Source organism: Pelodiscus sinensis, chromosome 1 (genome assembly GCF_052426305.1).
Source record: "Pelodiscus sinensis isolate ZL-2025 chromosome 1, ASM5242630v1, whole genome shotgun sequence".
Classification (NCBI taxonomy): Eukaryota; Metazoa; Chordata; order Testudines; family Trionychidae; genus Pelodiscus; species Pelodiscus sinensis.
This window is the reverse complement of record NC_143052.1, coordinates 333,220,192-333,240,628: the sequence shown is the minus strand read 5'-3', so window position 1 is coordinate 333,240,628 and position 20,437 is coordinate 333,220,192. Positions and strand designations below refer to the sequence as shown.

The following is a 20,437-nucleotide window of genomic DNA, read 5'->3' as shown; positions in this document are numbered from 1 at the left end:
GCAAAACTCCCCCAAGCCCGCACAGAGCCCGAGCCCGAAGCTGCCCGGCAGGCTCAGCCCTGACACGAGGAACGCTGGTGCTGAGCCGCTGATTGGCTGCAGGACTCACGCGAGCCGCGCGGGGGGCGGGTTTGGCCGCGAGTAACCTCGGCGGCGCGAGCTGCCCGCGCGACCTTTCTCCTGCTTTACTGGTGACGCGGCGCCCCCTCCCCGGTCGCAGGAGAGCGGCAAGATGGCGGCGCTGAGCAAGTCCATCCCCCACAACTGCTACGAGATCGGGCACACCTGGCACCCGCACTGCGGCCGGGCCTTCGTGCACATCACGGGCGGGGCCCTGGCCGAGTCCCTGCGGATCTACGGCACCCTCTATCTGGTGAGCCCGGCGCGGGGCTTGCTGGGACCGTGGGCAAGGACCGAGGGGAGGAATGGACTTAGAGGGAGGCTGGGAAAGGGACATGGGCAGGAGAGGGGGGGGAGGGGAATGGAAGTGGGTAGGAGGATGGGCAGGAGAGGGGGGGGAGGGGAATGGAAGTGGGTAGGAGGATGGGCAGGAGAGGGGGGGGAGGGGAATGGAAGTGGGTAGGAGGATGGGCAGGAGAGGGGGGGGAGGGGAATGGAAGTGGGTAGGAGGATGGGCAGGAGAGGGGGGGGAGGGGAATGGAAGTGGGTAGGAGGATGGGCAGGAGAGGGGGGGGAGGGGAATGGAAGTGGGTAGGAGGATGGGCAGGAGAGGTGGGGGGAGGGGAATGGAAGTGGGTAGGAGGATGGGCAGGAGAGGGGGGGGAGGGGAATGGAAGTGGGTAGGAGGATGGGCAGGAGAGGGGGGGGAGGGGAATGGAAGTGGGTAGGAGGATGGGCAGGAGAGGGGGGGGAGGGGAATGGAAGTGGGTAGGAGGATGGGCAGGAGAGGGGGGGGAGGGGAATGGAAGTGGGTAGGAGGATGGGCAGGAGAGGGGGGGGAGGGGAATGGAAGTGGGTAGGAGGATGGGCAGGAGAGGGGGGGGAGGGGAATGGAAGTGGGTAGGAGGATGGGCAGGAGAGGGGGGGGAGGGGAATGGAAGTGGGTAGGAGGATGGGCAGGAGAGGGGGGGGAGGGGAATGGAAGTGGGTAGGAGGATGGGCAGGAGAGGTGGGGGGAGGGGAATGGAAGTGGGTAGGAGGGTGGGCAGGAGAGGTGGGGGAGGGGAATGGAAGTGGGTAGGAGGGTGGGCAGGAGAGGTGGGGGGAGGGGAATGGAAGTGGGTAGGAGGGTGGGCAGGAGAGGTGGGGGAGGGGAATGGAAGTGGGTAGGAGGGTGGGCAGGAGAGGTGGGGGAGGGGAATGGAAGTGGGTAGGAGGATGGGCAGGAGAGGTGGGGGAGGGGAATGGAAGTGGGTAGGAGGGTGGGCAGGAGAGGTGGGGGAGGGGAATGGAAGTGGGTAGGAGGATGGGCAGGAGAGGTGGGGGAGGGGAATGGAAGTGGGTAGGAGGGTGGGCAGGAGAGGTGGGGGGAGGGGAATGGAAGTGGGTAGGAGGGTGGGCAGGAGAGGTGGGGGGAGGGGAATGGAAGTGGGTAGGAGGGTGGGCAGGAGAGGTGGGGGAGGGGAATGGAAGTGGGTAGGAGGGTGGGCAGGAGAGGTGGGGGGAGGGGAATGGAAGTGGGTAGGAGGATGGGCAGGAGAGGGGGGGGAGGGGAATGGAAGTGGGTAGGAGGATGGGCAGGAGAGGGGGGGGAGGGGAATGGAAGTGGGTAGGAGGATGGGCAGGAGAGGGGGGGAGGGGAATGGAAGTGGGTAGGAGGATGGGCAGGAGAGGTGGGGGAGGGGAATGGAAGTGGGTAGGAGGATGGGCAGGAGAGGTGGGGGAGGGGAATGGAAGTGGGTAGGAGGGTGGGCAGGAGAGGTGGGGGGAGGGGAATGGAAGTGGGTAGGAGGGTGGGCAGGAGAGGTGGGGGGAGGGGAATGGAAGTGGGTAGGAGGGTGGGCAGGAGAGGTGGGGGAGGGGAATGGAAGTGAGTAGGAGGGTGGGCAGGAGAGGTGGGGGAGGGGAATGGAAGTGGGTAGGAGGATGGGCAGGAGAGGTGGGGGGAGGGGAATGGAAGTGGGTAGGAGGATGGGCAGGAGAGGTGGGGGAGGGGAATGGAAGTGGGTAGGAGGGTGGGCAGGAGAGGTGGGGGGAGGGGAATGGAAGTGGGTAGGAGAATGGGCAGGGGACATCGTGGGGAGAGATGGGGAGTGGAATGAATGAATGGATGGGTGGGGTAGGCTTAGGGCAGGGGAAATCATATTGAGTAGAGTGCGGGGGAGGGAGCAGAAGGGGACAAAACACCTTGTGTTTGCTGAGCCCTGAGTGGGACAGGGGATGTGGGGAGAGGGTCAATGGGACAATAGGAGGAGGAGGAAGTATCCAGGGTGAGTTCTGCTGGAGGAGAAGGGAGGAAGAAAGCCCTTGGGCAATGAGGGGAATGTGGATGCATAGCAGCCAGGATGACCGCATCAGATAAAGAGGAGCTTCAACAGGGAGCAGGTAGAGAGCAATGATGGCATCCGGGAATACCTGAGTGAGTCCGGGGTGTTGGGGATGCGGTGACTTTGGGGAAATTGGGCAAATTTCTCAGTGACTGAGGTACTTTTACCCCCAAAGATGAAATTATGTGTGTAGGGGTCTTTTAGGTAGGGAGGCTTCTGGGATGAATTCCCATGCAAGATTAAGGTGTATTACTCCTTATTTTGGAATGCCACTCAGGCAACATCCTGCTTCTCTCTCTCCTCACCTTGTACGTTTTTGGAGCATTTGGAATGTCTTCCCTGCTTAACTTGTAAATACCCTTTCCCATTCTTCCTCCAACTTGGGAGATAACAGCAGTTCCTTCCCTAAGTACATTTGTTTCTCAGACAGTTAAATGCTGCCTCTTACCTCAACTTCACTTTCATCCAAAGATTGTTTCTCATTTTAAGTATACATATTTCTACCTTTATATAATTTACAAGCCTCTGTATCCTGGGGAATGTATAGAAGACATATGTATATATTGTTATGGGAGATTTCTCTTCACCTTCCCAGCAGTAGCTTGTGATACCGAATGAAATATTTTCCTAATGCAACTAGGTGACCAGTAAAAGCAAGTAGGCCTGTGGCTCCTTTGAGACAAATAAAAATATATATAGTATCATGTGCTTTTGTGGGCAAAACCCACTTCTTCAGATGCGCTTGAGTCAAGAAGTGGATTTTTTCCAGGAAAGCTCACGATACTATATATACTTTTGTTAGTCTCTAAGGTGCCACAGAACTACTTATTGTTTTTAAAGTTATAGACTAACACAGCTACCCATCTGAGACTTTTTAGGTGACCAGTGTTGTTTTATTTGAGAGGAGATTGATTGAAATTTACAAGATTTTATGCTGTTTCAAGTGGTAGTTGCCCAAAGTTTGTCTTTTAGTCTGTGAAGGGCAACCTGCAGCCCATGTGCTGCATGCACCCATTAGGGCAATCTTATTGCAGGCTGTGAGACATTTTGTTGACATTGTCTGTCTTCAGGCAGCCAGGCACTGCCTCCTGCAGCTCTAAGTGGCTGTAGTTCTCTGTTCCTGGCCAATGGGAAATGTGGTAGGTGGTGCCTGAAGGAGAAGGGGCTCTGGGGCATGCTGGCTGCTGCTTCTCACAGCTCTCATTGGCTGAGAAAAAGAACTGTGACTCCTGGGAGCTGCAGTGGGGTGGTGCCTGAGGAAGGTCAACATCAGCAAAATTTCTCCAGCTTAACCTGATGGACTGCAAGCAACTTGCAGGTTGCTCACTATTAGTTTTAGACTGTTGATCATTATGTCAATAGCGTCTGTGCAGTTCCGGTCAGGCTGACAATATGTAAAGCTTGGATTATCAAAGGAGCCTAAATAGATTTCACAACCGTTTAATGGACCGTATGCACCTACTGCACTTAGGTTCCTTTGAAGACATCAGCTTAAATGTTTTATTAAAACGCTGAACACAGTCCTTCCTCACAAGAGAGGGAAACTTGAAGACCTTAAAGGGAATCCAAAAGGAGTGAGACTCATGGCACATCTGAACCATGAATTTGCAGCACTTGCACTCATTGAATAAAAATTGTAAGGCTTACTTTTGAGTTAAAATTTGTTTGTCCACACAGAGAAATTCAAACATAAATCTTTGCATAACCTTGTTATTTTTATTATGTTTAACTTTACCTATGTGAGTGATCTCATTAGCTTCAGTGGGGTATAGGAAAACAAAGAGCAGGTGTAAGGCATTTGCAGGATCTGGACCTAAGTTTGAACAACTCAGCAATGAGTAAAAAAAAATCCAGACTCTGTGGGGGAAAAAATGCAGTTCTTTATTTTATATAGTCTAACTTTTAAGTTCCTTCTGTTGTTGTATCTGTTTTCCAGTTTTCATTTCATTTTAATTTTATCAGTGTGTGGTCAAGTGCTGTTTCTAGTACTACTTTTAGGCCTTGTCCTGTACACAGCAAGTAGAAATTTACATGTTTGACCTTGTTCTCTGCCCAAGCATGTAGTTGTCTCTATGTGTCTGGTTCTTTGGTTCCACAAGTTAATAAGTTAGGCAAGTGGAGAAAACTAAACATTTCATCTTCCAAAAGTTTGTGTGGGAGTAAATTAGAATGTACAGATAAGGAGTGAATGACTGTCCAGAGGCCCATAGTATAGAAATGAACACATTTGGGGACAACTGTGAGCCATAGTGTCTATTATGTAACATCTACAGCTTAAACTTCTGAAATGTTTGCACACCTCTTTGTTAGCTATGAAGACTTGCTGAACCAAATAAATGCGGTCAACATTTGATGAAAATTATTTGTAAGTGAAATATTTTGTTTAGCAGCACTGATATTTTTTACATACCACTGTAATGTGTTTAAATGTACTCTAGGTAAAAATAAGCTTGTGAATCTCGTGTTCCAGCTGTTTTTAGCATTGCTTTAGTGATTTTTGGAAAACCTTTGTCATTGATTTAAAGTAAATTCACAGGATCTTTTAAGGAATATATTTGACAATCATAGAGCTGATTTTAATTATATTAAGTAAAGCTATCAATATTCATATAACTCTGTTATACAGTTTTGTTGCTATTGTTGTTTGTATTACTGTAATGCCTAGGACCTCTACTTGTGGAGCAGGACCCTGTCGCATAAAAAATTGGACAAACACAGAACAAAAAGAGCCTGGATAAATATTATTAAAATTAACTGTCCCTAAACAGTTTGTCAAAATAAATAATACTATTAACTATAGTGTCCTTACTTTGTTGTCTGTTCACTTGGCAATTCTTAGTAGACCTTCCACACAAAAATATTTAGAAGCTAATATAGGCTAGGGAGATAAATAATTATTTGGCGCCTGGTCTGCTGGAGCAGCCTTCTGCCCATGGTGTGGTGCAGCAGGCCTGGGCTGATCTGGATGAATCACTCCTCTCCTGAAAAGTAACCTCCCCCACCCATAGCATTATATGGTGGACTGGGCAAACATATAGTTACCGTTTAACATTTGAAATGTGATTTTACATCTCTGATATAAGCACAAATAGTTTCTGAGATGCTTATCCAATCCATACTGTGACTCTAGGACCTGCCATTGCTCCCTGCATTATTTCCCCAATTTACATCCAGAATTCAAAGCTTTTGCTCTATAATGGAAGGAAGGGCTATTGAGTGTTCAGTAACTCATCATTCTGGGACCTAATTTCTGTAATTATGGTTTTGATTTTGAATCTGAATAATTAGATTCCTCTTGATCCCCTCAGTCTCCATCTTCCCCAACACTTTTTGTTCTCAGTCCTGTGGTTCTGGCCACTCTACAAAAGTATTTGAAAATTGACTGCTTTTATATGGCATGTCTACTCCTCTAGCATATATAAAGAGATCAGTTTACGTTTACAGAGTGTTTTTTCTCAGCCTTGAACACTCATTAAATTTGCATCGCTAAATTTCACCATAGATGGGCGCTCATGCAACTTGTGCATGGCCAAATGCCAACTTATCCCTGGTGTGCCCAACTACTGATTAAATCCCTAGATCTTAGATCAGGTTACACATAACTGCAAGCTAAAGATCTCATGGAACTTTTTTTGAAGAATAGTGAATAATGCTGGTATATGGAGTAACTTACTAAATCAAAATATACAAAATTGTGATCATCTGAGTGCAAAATAGTAGCTCTGTTTGCTTACACCTTAAGTGCACTACATGTATTTAACTACTACTTTGTAAACTTTCTAGATCACTTGAACATGAAAGTTGATGTGTAAAACTACATAGTCTCCTTTTTTACCACATAGCTTTTATTAAATTCTTAACTTGCCAAGCCTAGTGGAACTATGGAAATTCCTCTCCTTTCCTCCCAGATATATTCTTTCATGTTTTTAAGGTATTGCTGATGGTCAGAAGTATGCCTGTTGTGTACAGCATTCTTGTTTAAATGTAATGTAGTGGAAAAGGCAACAGTAGATGGTTTACAGATGGTAATGTCTTTTGACTCCCAGTACTCTATAGTACTTTTGTCAATAGAGTCATTCCTAAGAATGCAAACAGACTGAGGAGGAGAGAAAGTCTTTTTTTTTTTTTTTTTTGATCTCTTCATTTCAGAAATTTAAAACTGGAAGGGAGGACCTTTGGTAGCTGAAGTGTCAGGTCTGAAACATGCAGGCCTCCCGATTACTCAGTTAACCGGTTAAACACTGGGTTAACCCAACATTTAACCAGACTAAGCAGGATCCCGGACAGGTGGCTACCTGGTGGCCCCAAATGGGGACCCAGTAGGGCTGGAGCAGCCCTCCGCCTGCACTAGTTACCCGTTCACATCCCTACTCTGGAGCTGTAGGTTCAAATTATAGGAAGGTCATCTTTAACCATTTTTACAGTGGATGAAATGAACTTTTTTCCACTTACTATATGTGGGTATCCTCTGGAATGAGAGACCAATTTCATGGCTGTGAAAAATAGTCATGGATTGTGAAATCAGCTGTCCTCTGTGAAATCTGATCTCCCCTGCCTCTCAGAGCCTGGGACTCCTATTTGCTAGTCCGTCCTAGATTTGTAAGCAACTAGTCAACTATCTGATAAGCATAAGCTTATAGAATGGCTGCGTAGTGATTCGGCTAGTTGCTCCCTGCCACTGCTTCTGTCCGAGAGAGGTAGCAGGAGCCAGTGCTGGGGCCAGCCAGCTTAAAAGTCAGTTCCGCCCAGCACTGTCTTTATGCGGGGGGGGAGGGGGATGGGAAGGGAGTCATCAGGAAAATGGTTCCCACTGTGGTCATTTAAACCTTTGAAATGTACAAGAGCCCTGCGGGAACATTGCTTGAGTCCCTGCTGGTCCTGTGCTCCCTGCGGCGCCCCCCCCCCCCGTTGCTGCCTCTTTGAGAGGCAGCAAGGGGGTGGCGGGAAACGAGCAGGTGAACAGAAGCTGCTCCAGCACCAGCTCCTGTTTGCAGCGGACAGGGTTGTCCGCCGCAAACAGGGACTATTGTACTCAGCGTGAGTCAGGATCTAAAATGCAGAGACATAGCATTGGTGGCTCCCAGAGTCAGCAGGAGCTGGGAGTGCTCAGTCCCAGCTTGAGCCGGCTCCTGGAGCTACCCCCGCTGAGGCTCTGCAGAGTGGTCCTATTGACTAATCGTATAGTTGATACAAATTGTATCGACTATACGATTAGTCTGATAATCACACTTTAGCATCCGTAGTCTGGCCATACTGGGGAGGGACCAGAGTTTGGGAGCAGCCCTGTGGGGCAGCCCAAGTTTGGGGTTCCCCCTCACTGCTTGAGCTGTGGTTTGGGGCTTCTGCACCCCCCACTCCAGTTAGGACATGGGGCAGCCCAGGCTCAGGACTTCCATGTTCCCCTCCCACCTCCATTCTGGTAGGGTCTTGGGGCAACTGGGGCTCTGCAGTTCCGCTCCCACCACTACAGCCAGATCTTCTGGTTTCTGTGCACCTGTCCCCCTGCTCTACTTAGGGGCTTGTGGTTGCCACTCATGCCACCCCTTGCACGTTCCCCTTTCCAGCCAGGGCTCTGGGTTTCCATGTGCTTCCTTGCCCCCCCCCCCCCCCCCCCCCCCGCCCCTTCAGCTGGAGCTTCCACATGCTCTTCCCCTCCAGCCGGAGCTTGGGACTTCTATGCATCATTGCACTCTCCAGTTCCCCAGCTGGGGGTTGGGTAGCATAGGTTTGGGACTTCTGTCCCCCAGCTGCTCCAGTCAAGGCAGTCCATGCTTGAGAGCTTACCACTCACTGCTTTAGGTGGGGCTCAGGCAGTCGCTACCCACCTCCACCTCCTGGAATCTATTCTAACTGCAGAACTCTGGGAGGGTACTGCCTTTGGAGATGTGAGGATGGAAGTATTGGGACCTCCCCTGAGCAACTTTGCAGTTCCCTACCTACATGATCCCATTTTGGGAAGGGATGTAATAGTCTAGTTGATTAACCGATAAGCAAAAGCTTATTCGTTAAAGCTATAGACTACATGCACTCCTCCCACCCCCCATTCTCCCAGCAGTAATTTTTTAGCTGCTCAATCCTGGCTTGTACCGGATCTGGGAAAAATTAACTTGCAAAAGTATACCCAGTGGTACATTTTTGTAGGATGTTGTAGCATGTGCTGTGAATGGGAGATTATGATTTTGTTTCTACCTGTATATTTTTATGCAGCCTAGTTAATGCCCAGAAAGGTTTACTAGAGACTTTTTACATTTACTTGCTTTTGTTGAAGTACATTTCTAAAACCTATGATTCATTCAAAATTTTCAATATAACATAATAACTATTCCAGTTTAGACCCTGAGATGGGGAAGTTGCATCCATTGAAAGTCAGTGAGGTTCTCAAAGGAATTACTGTGCCTCTTGATTCTTGCCAGTTGTTTCATAAGTCTCTTGTTCTTCTTTGGTCAAATACACAGGGCTTGACGAATCAGTGAATCTACTTGCCCGGGGTGAGTAGATTTCAGCTGATTGCCCCATTTACCGGCAGTGCGCGCATGCACAATGCAGGGTTGGCGAGTAGATTTCGCCGCAGTGTGTCAAGCCTTTCAAATACATAATATCATACGGTGTTCTTCCCATGATTTGAGACCAGTAGACTATAGATCATGGATTGCTGAAAAGGCTTCTGACATTATCAAGCCATCGTGATCTCTGAATTACTTATTGTAAGGGAAAATAGTCTGCACATGTTGAGGCTATAAGAATTGTTGATACAGATTCCTGCACAACATGAGGCCTTCAGTGAAGTCAGCGTTAAGGCTTGCGTGAGTGGTACTGACATACTTACATGCATCAGTAACATCAAAACATTCAAGTCAATCTGGCCTACTTCACATAACTTTTTCAGTTTTTGCAAAGTTTTGTGAAGATACTTGAAAGAAGAGGGATGGAAGGAACAGTTCCAGTTGAAGGATCAAATGAAGTACAGAAAATGTCTGAAGTTCTTTACCTCTTCATCTATTATGGTCTAATTTGTCATGGGTTGAATTTTTATTTTTAGTACCATGTCCCCCGCTCTATCCCCGGCACATGAGGCAGCCGCCCATCACATGGTCCCATTGTAGGAGCAGCAGGGCAGCCACCAGGTGGCCCTGGCCCCAGCTTCAGCCCTTCCCCAGGGCTGGAGCTGCAGCCAAGGCCATGTGGTGGATGCCTGCCTGCTCCTGGGGCAGGCCACATGGCAGGTGGCTACCGGGGCTAGAGCCAGGCTGCAGTGTGGTTGCTCCTGGGGCCAGAGACCTCCTGCATCCTTGTTTCTCCTCTCCCCCCTTCACTACCCTTGGGCTCTGAGCCCCCTGCTGCCTTCATCCCCCTGCTAGTTCCTCCTCTCAGACTCTGCACATGTCGCTGCCTCATCCCCAGCACCCCACTTCCTGCAAACCTTGGGTACTGACAGCAACTTCCCTCTAACCCAGGTGTGAACTCTCAGCCAACCCCACAGGGAGCAACTTGGGACAGTTCCTGCCCTGCACACAGACCTCGCCGGGAGCAGTGCTCCCTTGGGGGAGCAGGTCTCGCCTTCTCTCCACAAGGTGTGGGAGGCGATGCCTGGGAGCAGGGCTCGGGGTCTCATAGAGCTGGAAGAGACCTCAAGAGGTCATCAAGTCCAGCCCGCTGCCCAAGGCAGGACCAGTCCCAATTAAATCAACCCAGTCAGGGCTTTGTCAAGCCGAGACGTAAAAACCTCTAGTGATGGAGATTCCACCACCTCCCTAGGTAACCCATTCCAGTACTTCACCATCCTCCTAGTGAAATAGTTTTTCCTAATATCCAACCTAGACCTCCCCCACTGTAACTTGAGGCCATTGCTCCTTGTTCTGCTATCCATCACTACTGTGAACAGCCTTTCTTCATCCTCTTTGGAACTTCCCTTCAGGAAGTTGAAGGCTGCTATCCAATCCTCCCTCATTCTTCTCTTCTACAGACTAAACAAACCCAGATCCCTAAATCTCTCCTCATAGGTCATGTATTCCAGCGTCCACATCTTTTCTATAGTGGGGGGGCCCAGAACTGGACACGCTACTCCAGATGTGGCCTCACCAGAGCTGAATAAAGGGGAATAATCACTTCTTTAGATTTGCTGGCAATTTTCCTCATAATGCAACCTAATATGCCATTAGCCTTCTTGGCTACAAGGGCACACTGTTGATTCATATCCAGCTTTTTTGATTCATTCATCCACTGTAATCCCCAGGCCCTTTTCTGCAGAACTGCTACTTAGCCATTCGGTACCCAGCCTGCAGCAGTGCTTGGGATTCTTCCGTCCCAAGTGCAGGACTCTACACTTGTCCTTATTGAACCTCATCAGATTTCTTTTGGCCCAATTCTCTAATCTGTTCAGGTCACTCTGGACCCTATCCTTGCCCTCCAGCATATCTACCTCTCTCCCTAGCTTAGTGTCATCTGCAAATTTTCTGAGGGTGCAATCCATCCACTCATCCAGGTCATTAATAAAGATGTTGAACAAAACTGGTCCTAGAACCGAACCTTGGGGCACTCCGCTAGAAACCGACGGCCAACCTGACATTGAGCTGTTGATCACTACCCGTTGGGCCTGACAGTCTAGCCAGCTTTCTGTCCATCTTACAGTTCATTTATCCAATCCATACTCCCTTAACTTGCTGGCAAGATGGACCTTTGGTCTGACCCAGGCTGTGTCTAGACTACACCTCTCTATCGACAGAGAGATGTAGATTAGGCATGTCGAAATTGCTAATGAAGCAGGGATTTAAATAGCCCGCGTTTCATTAGCATAAACATGGCCTCCGCTTTTTTCCGAAATGGAGCTTTCTCGAAAAAAGAAAGGCAGTCTAGACGCAGATCTATCAAAAATAAACCCTTTTTCAACAGATCCTGTAAACCTCATTTTTTGAGGAATACAGGATCTGTTGAAAAAGGGTTTATTTTTGACAAATCCTTGTCTAGACTGCAGTTTTTTTGAAAAAAGTTCCGTTTCGGAAAAAAGTGTCCCTAAGCTCTCTTTGCACCCAATCTTCATCCCAGATGCTGCACCTCTTTTGTTAATATCCTGGAAGACTGGTGTCTTGACCACTTACCAAATTCTTGGAGTGGCCACCAATAAAAAATTATTGCTCAACGCTGCTTTAGACTTCTGTGTTTACCCTGATCTTTTCACATCTACTGTCCTGTGGTGTACAGGAGCTCCATCTTTCTGAAAAGCATGTAGAGGTGCTTGCACACACCATTTTTTTCCCAGTGTTCAGCTGTAATGTTTAGGAAGAAATTATGGTCCCTCTCTCCTCCACACGGCAGAAATGGTGGAGGAAACGCAGCAAGATCAGTATTTCTTCTGTATCTATGTTGGACTCAAGAAGATCAAGAATGAAGATCTTGTAGCTGGGGGTAGAATGGAGATGGGGAAAACAAGAGGCTGAGTGGGGTGGCTTAGTTACTAAGGCAGTGGGTTGGTACTTGGCAGACTTGTATTTGGTTCCCAACTCAGACTTGGCACATCATCCTCGACAATTTTCTTGAGCTACTCTGTGCCTCTGTTCCTCATTTGTAAAATGGAGAAAGTACTTCCCTGTCTCACAGAATGGTTGGGAAGATCAAAGGGCTTTCAGGAACCTGAGAGTGTTGATGTGAATCAGATGTGAGGATGGAAGGCGGATATGGTTGTCAGGTTCACCTTAATTAAAGAGAAGGTGAGGCCCTAGTGCTTTAAGTGAAACAGGTAATCCAGAATGGACTGTAGGAAAAAAATTGTGAGCTGCTAATATATTAAAGTGATGAGGGACCATATATATATAAACAAACTTAGGAGAGGCTGAAGAGTCAGTATAAGTATAGAGTCTTGCATTTTGGAGGGAGAAGAGTGTTCAGTGTTGTCTGGGCAGTATTGAGAAGAGCCCGTTAGAGCTGAGATTTTTCACTGTTCCATGGTTTAACATACTAGTGGGTAGAGAAGGGGCTGATTGACATTTTTTGATGTTGTTATTTAAATCTTAAATCCTTTTCAGTGCACAAAGCTCCACAGAGCAGGAAAATTTAAATTGTGAGGACAGCAGAATCCTAGAATCTTTCTCCTGAGATCTGAGTTTTCTTCATTAGTTTCCAAGAAAGCATTTATAACAATTTGACAGAGTTCCAAAATATCTAGGCTATTTTTTTCTCTGTGCATAAACACTGGTTCTTAGTATTGGGCAGAAGAGGGTTTTGCCAAGAGTGATTAAATAAATCCTTAATATGTAACTGTAAACATGTCTGATCTGGATATCCATCCCCCACAGGAACAGATCTATTATTTTAAAAGGCGTTATTTCTTATTTGGTCATTTTTTTGGGTAAATGTACTTTAATTGCAGCATTGCAAATAAATGGATATTGAAATTATATATTGAACTGTTTGTTTGCCAAAGTGAATAGTTAACATTGTTTTCTGATCTAGCAGATCTACATTGAAGAAGCTGGAAATTTATCTCTGCATCTTTGTAGACTAAACCTAAGCATTTCTTTTCTAAAGGGCTTGGCTGTGAAATACTGTCTTAGTATGAGAGAATCTTCTTTTACATCCAGGTTCTGAAAATTCTGTTCTGTGTAGTAGAGACATAATAACATAGTCAGTTATCGAAAGCTTATCAGTTAATGTTATAGACTACACACTGGGACACTTGGTCTCTGGCCTGCTATGGCTCTGCATTTAAAGTGTGGTATGAGCTGGGCGGGAAGGTCTGAGCTTCTGGACCTCATGCGAGCTGAAACTGAGCTGGGCTGCCTGCCCACCTGGCTCTTAATACACTTTAAATGCAGAGCCACAGCAGGGGTAGGTCCTGGACCTGTCGCAAGCCAGGACTGAGCTGGGCTACTGGCCAGCCTGCTAAAAAAAATTTACTGGCCAGGTGGTGGAGGGGAAGGAAATGTGTGTAGTCTATAGCTTTAACCTATAAGCTTTTGTTTATTGGTTAATCAACTACACTATTACATCCCTAGCCTGCAGGGGTTGGACTTGGGCTCTGGCCCACTGGGGCTCCATGGAGATGGAGCACCCCAGCTGCTTTAGCCTCGCTTCTCCCCTCCCCACCCCTGCAACTGGAGCTGTCTGGCTTCCCCGCTTCTGCTGCTTCTGCTCCGTTCTGTGGGGGATTCATAGGGGATCACTGGGGATGAGGCTTTCCAGCTGCCCCGCCTTTGCCACATTCCACCAGGATTCCCAGGAACAGGGCTTACCAGCTGCCCTACTTTTGCTGCTGGCTTTCCCACTCGGCCAGGGCTCCGCGGGGACTGAACTCACTGTGCTGCTTCTGCCTTGCTGGCCGGGGCTCCCAGAGGACGAGGTTCCCAGTTGGTCTACACTTCTGTGCTCCAGGGCTCTCTGATCCTGCAGTGTCTGCCGGACCATGGATATTGCTGGACCAGAGAGTCCCAGATTTTGGAGGTTCAACCTGTATTATGATTCCTACAAAGAACCTCTTAAAGGCCTTACTACAGTATGAGGTAGGAGGCATCTGATTAAAGTCCAAGTGCCCTGCAAGGATGATGGAAAGGAGATTTTGCTTACCCTTCTTTTCCCAGATCTTCTGAGCTCCTGACTGTTAATGTTGAAACAATGGGGATTTTGCTTCTCTCCCACTAATCTCTGATTTTTGGTTTTCTCTCCCCTTGAATAAGCTCCAGTGCTACCTCTGCTCATAAAGTGACCATGTTTTTAATTGCAGAAAAATAATTGCTCAGTCCAGTAAATTTTACTCTCTCGGTGTTTAGAAGGACAGAACCAGTAGTGTTGGAATGTTGTTTGTGCATATTAAGGAAGACAGCACTATCTTGATTCACATTTTAAAAAAATTCTTCATAAACATAAATACTAAAAGCTTTACAAATTTATCTTATCTTTGGAAGAAATTAGTTAGATCTCCTATTCCCACCATCTTGCTTGATATAGGAGACTTCCAACTTCCCAGTGAGGAAATGGACCAGTGACTTCAGAGACTGTATTTGTGGCTATGAGCCATCACATATCTGTGCCTCAGTTTCCGCATATGTAAAGTGGGGTTAATACTTGTTGTTATTTTACTTAGCAATAATCTGTAAAGAGGGAAAATACAATAATTTTTAGTTCAGAATTTTCTACTCATGATTTGCATAGAGCAGGGGTGGGCAATAAGTGGGCTGGAAGCAGTTCCAGAAACTTTATTTACCTGCACCTCTGTAGGTACAGCTATTGTAGCTCCTGTTGACTGCAGTTTGCCATTTCCAGCCAGTGGGAACTGAGGAAGTGCCACAGGCTGAGCCACTGGTTCCCGCAGGTCCCATTGGCTGGGAATGGTGAACTGTGGTCAACAGGAGCTGAGAGTGATTGTACTTGCCGACATGCAGGTGAATTAAACATCTGGCGGCTCACCAAGGGCTAACCTTGGTGAACCGCATCCAGCCCATAGGACTCTTATTGCTCACTCCTGGCTTAGAGGTTGGTTTGCTAAACAACCCCCTTGCTTGTGCTTTCAGCCTTTAATGCTGTATGTCTTGAAGGGTACAAAGTCCATCCACATGAAAGATTGATTCTGTTACTTCCTGATGTCCTTTGGACAACATAGTTCCTGCAATAACTGTGTGTCAGGACCAGCCCATATGTGTAACTGCCTCCCCTTGAAAAGGGCTTTTCCCAGTGGGACTCTGGCACCCTCCTTTTCTTCTGGCAGGATTGACTAAAGCAGTGGTTCCAAACTTTTCGGCAATACGCCCCCTTTTTGATTTTTGAGAAACCCCCATGCCCCCCTTCCCAAAAAAATAGCGGCAAAACTTGGGCTGGGATTGACGTGTGTGTGTGTATGTGGGGGGGAAGGGGGGAACCCATGGACTAAAGTGTTCGTATGTGGTTAATAGGTCAGTTCATAACTGTGGTTCTTCTTCGAGTGGTCCCCAGGGGTTCTCCACTCGTAGTATCAGGCTTGTCCTGATGCTGCAGATCGGAGATTTGCACAGCCATGCTCTGCCGGACCGTGCATGCGCGAGCAGTGGCTCGCACTGTTCATGCCTTTCATTTGTTGTGCGCGGTCCGGCTCCGCTCAGTTCCTTCCAACCACCCTCGTTCGTGGACAGAGCTCCATCTCTTCCTCAGTGTTTCTCCTCATGTATATTCTGTAAATAGTTGATGATATCGCAAGTTACTGTTTATTCTTAGTTGTGTTCTTGTTCATAGTTCTTGTGTTTAAAAAAAAAAAAGGCGACAGGAAATAGTAATGTAGATATGGAGATAGTTTAATGGATGAACTAGTACCCATTCATTTTCGCAAATTACTTCAATGAGAAACAGAGACAAAAGACCCAGGAACACCTCTGACAAAATGCCTGGTTCCCCAGGCTTTAAGAAGTGTACGCTCTGTCGCAAAGCCATGCCAATGTCAGACGGGCATGAGGCATGTATCCAGTGCTTAGGGGAAGCACACATACCACAAAGATGTCAGCACTGTTGCAATCTGACCACCAGAGCCCGTAAAGACCGTGAAATGCTGTTAAAAATGCTTACGCTCGATAAGGCATTGCAGCCTGTGGATTTGCCTGCTCCTTCTGGGCACAAACACAGTACAACTTCCACAGAGACGTCTGCTCCAAAAAAATCCAAGGTGTCCCTAACTTGACCCCTCCCAGTGGCTCTTAACCCCCGATGAGGTTCGAAAGATGGACTGAGCACGTCAGGGACAACTGCCATGGGGTCTCGACAAACGTTGGGATCTAACGGAGAAAAACTGCCACCTGCGGCACTGAGAACGCGATCAGCACTGGTGCCGTTGGTGCTGCCGAAACCGACAAAGGAGGCAGCCGCATCAGCGGCACCGGGCACATTGACACCGGCAGCGGAAACAGTCTTGCTGCTTACAGCACCGGCGGCAGCAGCATCTAAGGTGCAGAGCACAACCTCGCTGGAGCAAGTGCACTTGGCATCGCACTCCCCGGCACCGCTACAGGCAAATATCACCCGGCACCGGAGGAAGCCCTTGCACAGACGACCGTTGTCATGATCATGGGGGTTGGCCAGTATCCTGGGGACTCGGGGGTTAAAATGCCTGACCCAGGTAGAGTTGTCCAGTGGGAATATGGGTAGGAATTTCAAACTAGGACAGGGGAATTTTTGGTTTTTCCCTCCTTTGTCTCTGGGGTAATTTTCTCTCCAGCTACTGAGGGAGTCAGACAGAATGTCTCCCCTCCAAGAAAAGACTCTTCTGTAAGTAGGGTAAAGTTTAGATAAATCCGTTAGGTTTTATTGTTTTATTGTTTAGGAAATGGGATCTGATGTCTGTGCATTTAGAAATGGGTTTTGCTCTCCTTTTAACTAAGCTCCTGGTCCATTGTGGGTTTCCCCTCCATGAGTATGTTACTTTTACATCTAGTCATTATGCTTGCAACAGGAATATTGTGGTGATGATAAAAGTTCTTTCTCTTTTCTTTTTATTAACCTGGTATTGGTTAATTTGTGTGTCCTGGTTTGTACTTTAGGGGTCAGATTTCCCAAGTGATCGCTCCCCTGATTTTCTTTATTATTACTTGGGTGGTGACAGTGGAGTTTTTATCCCCAAAATCTAGGTTTTTAAGATTTTGGGGGGAAGTTTTTACCAAAGTCTGGAAAGATAAGGTTTTGGGGTACTTTTGCGGGCCCCCACTTCTGCATTTATTGTGCCAGGGTGGGGAAGGAGCCATGACAACCGCGCAATCAGAGCTCTTTTCTCCTTCCCCAATTTTCTCCCTGGGGCCATCCTCCTCCCACAGCTACACCCCTGGCACCACAATTGGGCACTTCGACGCAGCTCAGCGTCCCCTGGTCGTAACTCCTACTATAGGGAAGCAAGATACAGTGAGAGGAGAATGTCTATATCTCAGTCCCCATCTCCACGGCATTCACTACATCACTCACGATTGCCTGTCCAGTCACCAAGGCGTCACTACTATATAAGACATAGCAGTGTCTTATCTTCTCGACACTCATCCCCAACACATTCAGAACGATATTATGGTCATTACCATAGGACGTATTATGACCCTCCTCGTCATGATCGTACATCCCGATACTACAGAAGATGCACATGTTGCTGTACGTCTCCCTTACCTCCGGAGCCACAACACGAACATTCACCGCCTCCTCCTCCAAAAAGCCCCAATGATACAGCTGGAACAATTGGAGCCTGAAGAGGGGTAATTGTCCGATCCAGAGGACCCTCAGCAGGGCACATCGCCAACAGACCACTCATCATCCTCACCAGATGAGGCGGTGATTCCGGGTGACATCTGTCCGCCAGATGACCTGAAACAATTCCAGGTTCTCTTCAAACGAGTCGCAGATAGCCAGGAGGTACAGTTAGGAGACATTCAAACTAAACAACACTGTTTCTTGAAGAACCTACGCCCAAGGCACTGGGGCAGAATTGCGTTTCCCATTGATGAGGCAATCATGGAGGTCGCGGAGGAAATATGGCAAACTCTAGCATCCGCTCCCCCAACGAGAGGATAAAAAGTATTTTGTCCCTTCAAGGGCTTGGATTTTTTGTTTGATCACTCCCAGCCTAATTCGTTGGTGGTCAATGCGGTACAGCATAGATCAAAAGTACCACAATACAGAAATACCCTCCCAGAAAAAGATAATAAGTTAGATATCTTTGGAAGGAAATTTTACTCTTCGGCCACATTACTACTACATATTGCGAACTATTCCTCTCTCCTCTCCAGCCACAACTTCAACAATTATTCAAACTTGGCGGACCTTCTGCAGCATCTCCCTGACTCAAAAAAACCACTGCTCAAATCCATAGTACAAAAGGGATACGCTTTATGTAGAGCCACATTACAGATCGTCCTGGATGTGGCGGACACTACTGCACGAGCCACCGCTACAGAGGTGGCAATGAGAAGATCCTCATGGCTATCATCATCATCAATCCCAAAAGAACTCCAGAATAAAGTTGAGGACTTACCGTTCGACAAGCATAAATTTTTCACTAGCAAAACGGATGAAGTCCTGCACTCAGGGAAGGATTCCCGAACTACACTTTGCACACTAGGGATGTATACACCCCATCCCCCCACAGATGAAAGTGCTAATATACTTACCAACAAAGATATGATTTCTCCTTCCACAGGCAACAACCTTGCACTCTGGAACATCAACGATTCTGGCAGCATCCTCAGCGGAAGCGACAGCAGCCTTCCCATCCTCTAAGCAGCCTTCTACAAAACAGCAAATTTGACTGCTTAGTCAAGGATGCGAACAAAGCTCATCTCTCACCCCTTTTTCACCATTGTCTAAGGCCGTATTACCACCATTGGGCCAGTCACTTCGGAGAAATGGATGTTAGAAATCGTAGCTTCCTGTCTCACCATCTCCGTATTTCAATTCCCCCAACTACCCCACCCACCCCGTCCCTTTTCAGGGACCCATCTCACGAGGATCTGTTGAAACAAGAGGTCCATTGCTTGCTTGCCATTGGAGCAATAGAGAGAGTGTCCAAGGAATTCCAAGGAAAACGGTTTTAGTCTCCATACGGCTAAATGCAGTGCCTTGCATGGTGTCAAGTATCAGAGGGGTAGCCGTGTTAGTCTGAATCTGCAAAAGCGATGAGGAGTCCTGTGGCACCTTATAGACTAACTGAAGTGTAGGAGCATAAGCTTTCGTGGGCAAAGACCCACTTCGTCAGATGCATGTCACCCCTCTGATACTTGGTTTTAGTCTCGATATTTCCTCACCCCAAAGAAGAATGGAGGGTGGAGACCCATCTTGGACCTACGAAAACTTAACTGATACCTCTGAAAACGCTTCAAAATGGTCACCTTAACTATGATTATACCAGCGCTGAACGAGGGAGATTGGTTCGCAGTCCATGACTTATAGGATGCTTACTTCTACATTGCAAAACATGTGACGCACAGATGATTTCTTCGGTTCATAGTAGGAGACAAACATTTCCAGTACAAAGTACTTCCATTTGGGTTAGCTTGTGTTCCCAGAGTATTCTCCAAGACCTTAGCAGAAGTAGCAGCCCACTGGCGCAAGACAGGGGTAATGATTTTTCTCTACCTGCACGATTGCCTCCTAAGGAGTCGTACTTATGCGGAGACACGCAAGTTGGTGAGAATAACAACTTGAATATTCAATTCCCTCCGTCTCGTTATAAACATATAAAAATCATCACTGGAGCCGACTCAGAACCTGAATTTCATAGGAGCGCAACTAGATGCGAAGGCAGCTTGTGCATACTTACCAGCGGAACGTTTCCAGTCAATCCAGGACCTAGTAGACACCCTCACACATTCTTCAACGATTCCAGTACAGTTGATGGGTGACATGGCAGCTGCCGTCGTCGTCTGACACGCGAGGTTACATTTCCGATGTCTCCAGCATTGGCTGGCCTCCGTTTATGTTCCGGTGAAACACAGCATCCACAAGTTGGTAGTGTTACTGCCACATGTTGGGGGTCCCTCTAATGATGGACCAAACCACAAAATCTCTTGGGGGGGTGTCCCTTTTCATCGCCCCCAACTGTCAAAACAAATAACTACCGATGCTTCCCTTACAGGATGGGGTGCCCACATGGACGACCTAACAGTTCAAGGCAGGTGGTCCAAAGCGGAAATGTTACTGCACATCAATATACTCGAGTTCAGGGCAGTACTTCGAGTGGGCAGACATTTCAAATTGCACATAAGAGGCACAACAACCAGAGTGCTCAGAGACAATGTTGCAACCATGTATTACATCAACAGACAACGGGGAGCCCATTCTCGGTCTCTCTGCGCAGAGGTGATTCGGTTGTGGAATTGATGTATCTGCAACAACACATTCCTCATAGCGTTGTACTTACCTGAGGGTCAACAACGTCCTTGCAGATTCACTAAGCAGACAGTTTCCCCACGATCATGAATGGGAGATCCGAACCGACATTCTGTACCATATTTTCCGTCATTGGGGCTTTCCATTAATAGACCTGTTGGCAACACAAGACAATGCGA

The 20,437-nt window shown here is 47.6% G+C and overlaps 1 protein-coding gene across 2 annotated transcripts in view; it reads left to right on the top strand.

Annotated features, from left to right (window-relative positions):
• Positions 1-118: 118 nt before the first annotated feature.
• The window catches only part of TMEM135 (transmembrane protein 135), a 351,254-nt gene continuing 330,935 nt past the window's right edge, over positions 119-20,437 (top strand). Inside the window, exon 1 of one of the 2 annotated variants that reach the window (XM_075919397.2) lies at positions 119-373. In XM_075919397.2, the coding sequence (XP_075775512.2) occupies positions 233-373 (141 nt within the window). In that variant the 5' untranslated portion in view covers positions 119-232. The remainder of the gene's footprint in view (positions 374-20,437) is intronic. The other variant, XM_075919396.2, reaches the window with a different exon arrangement.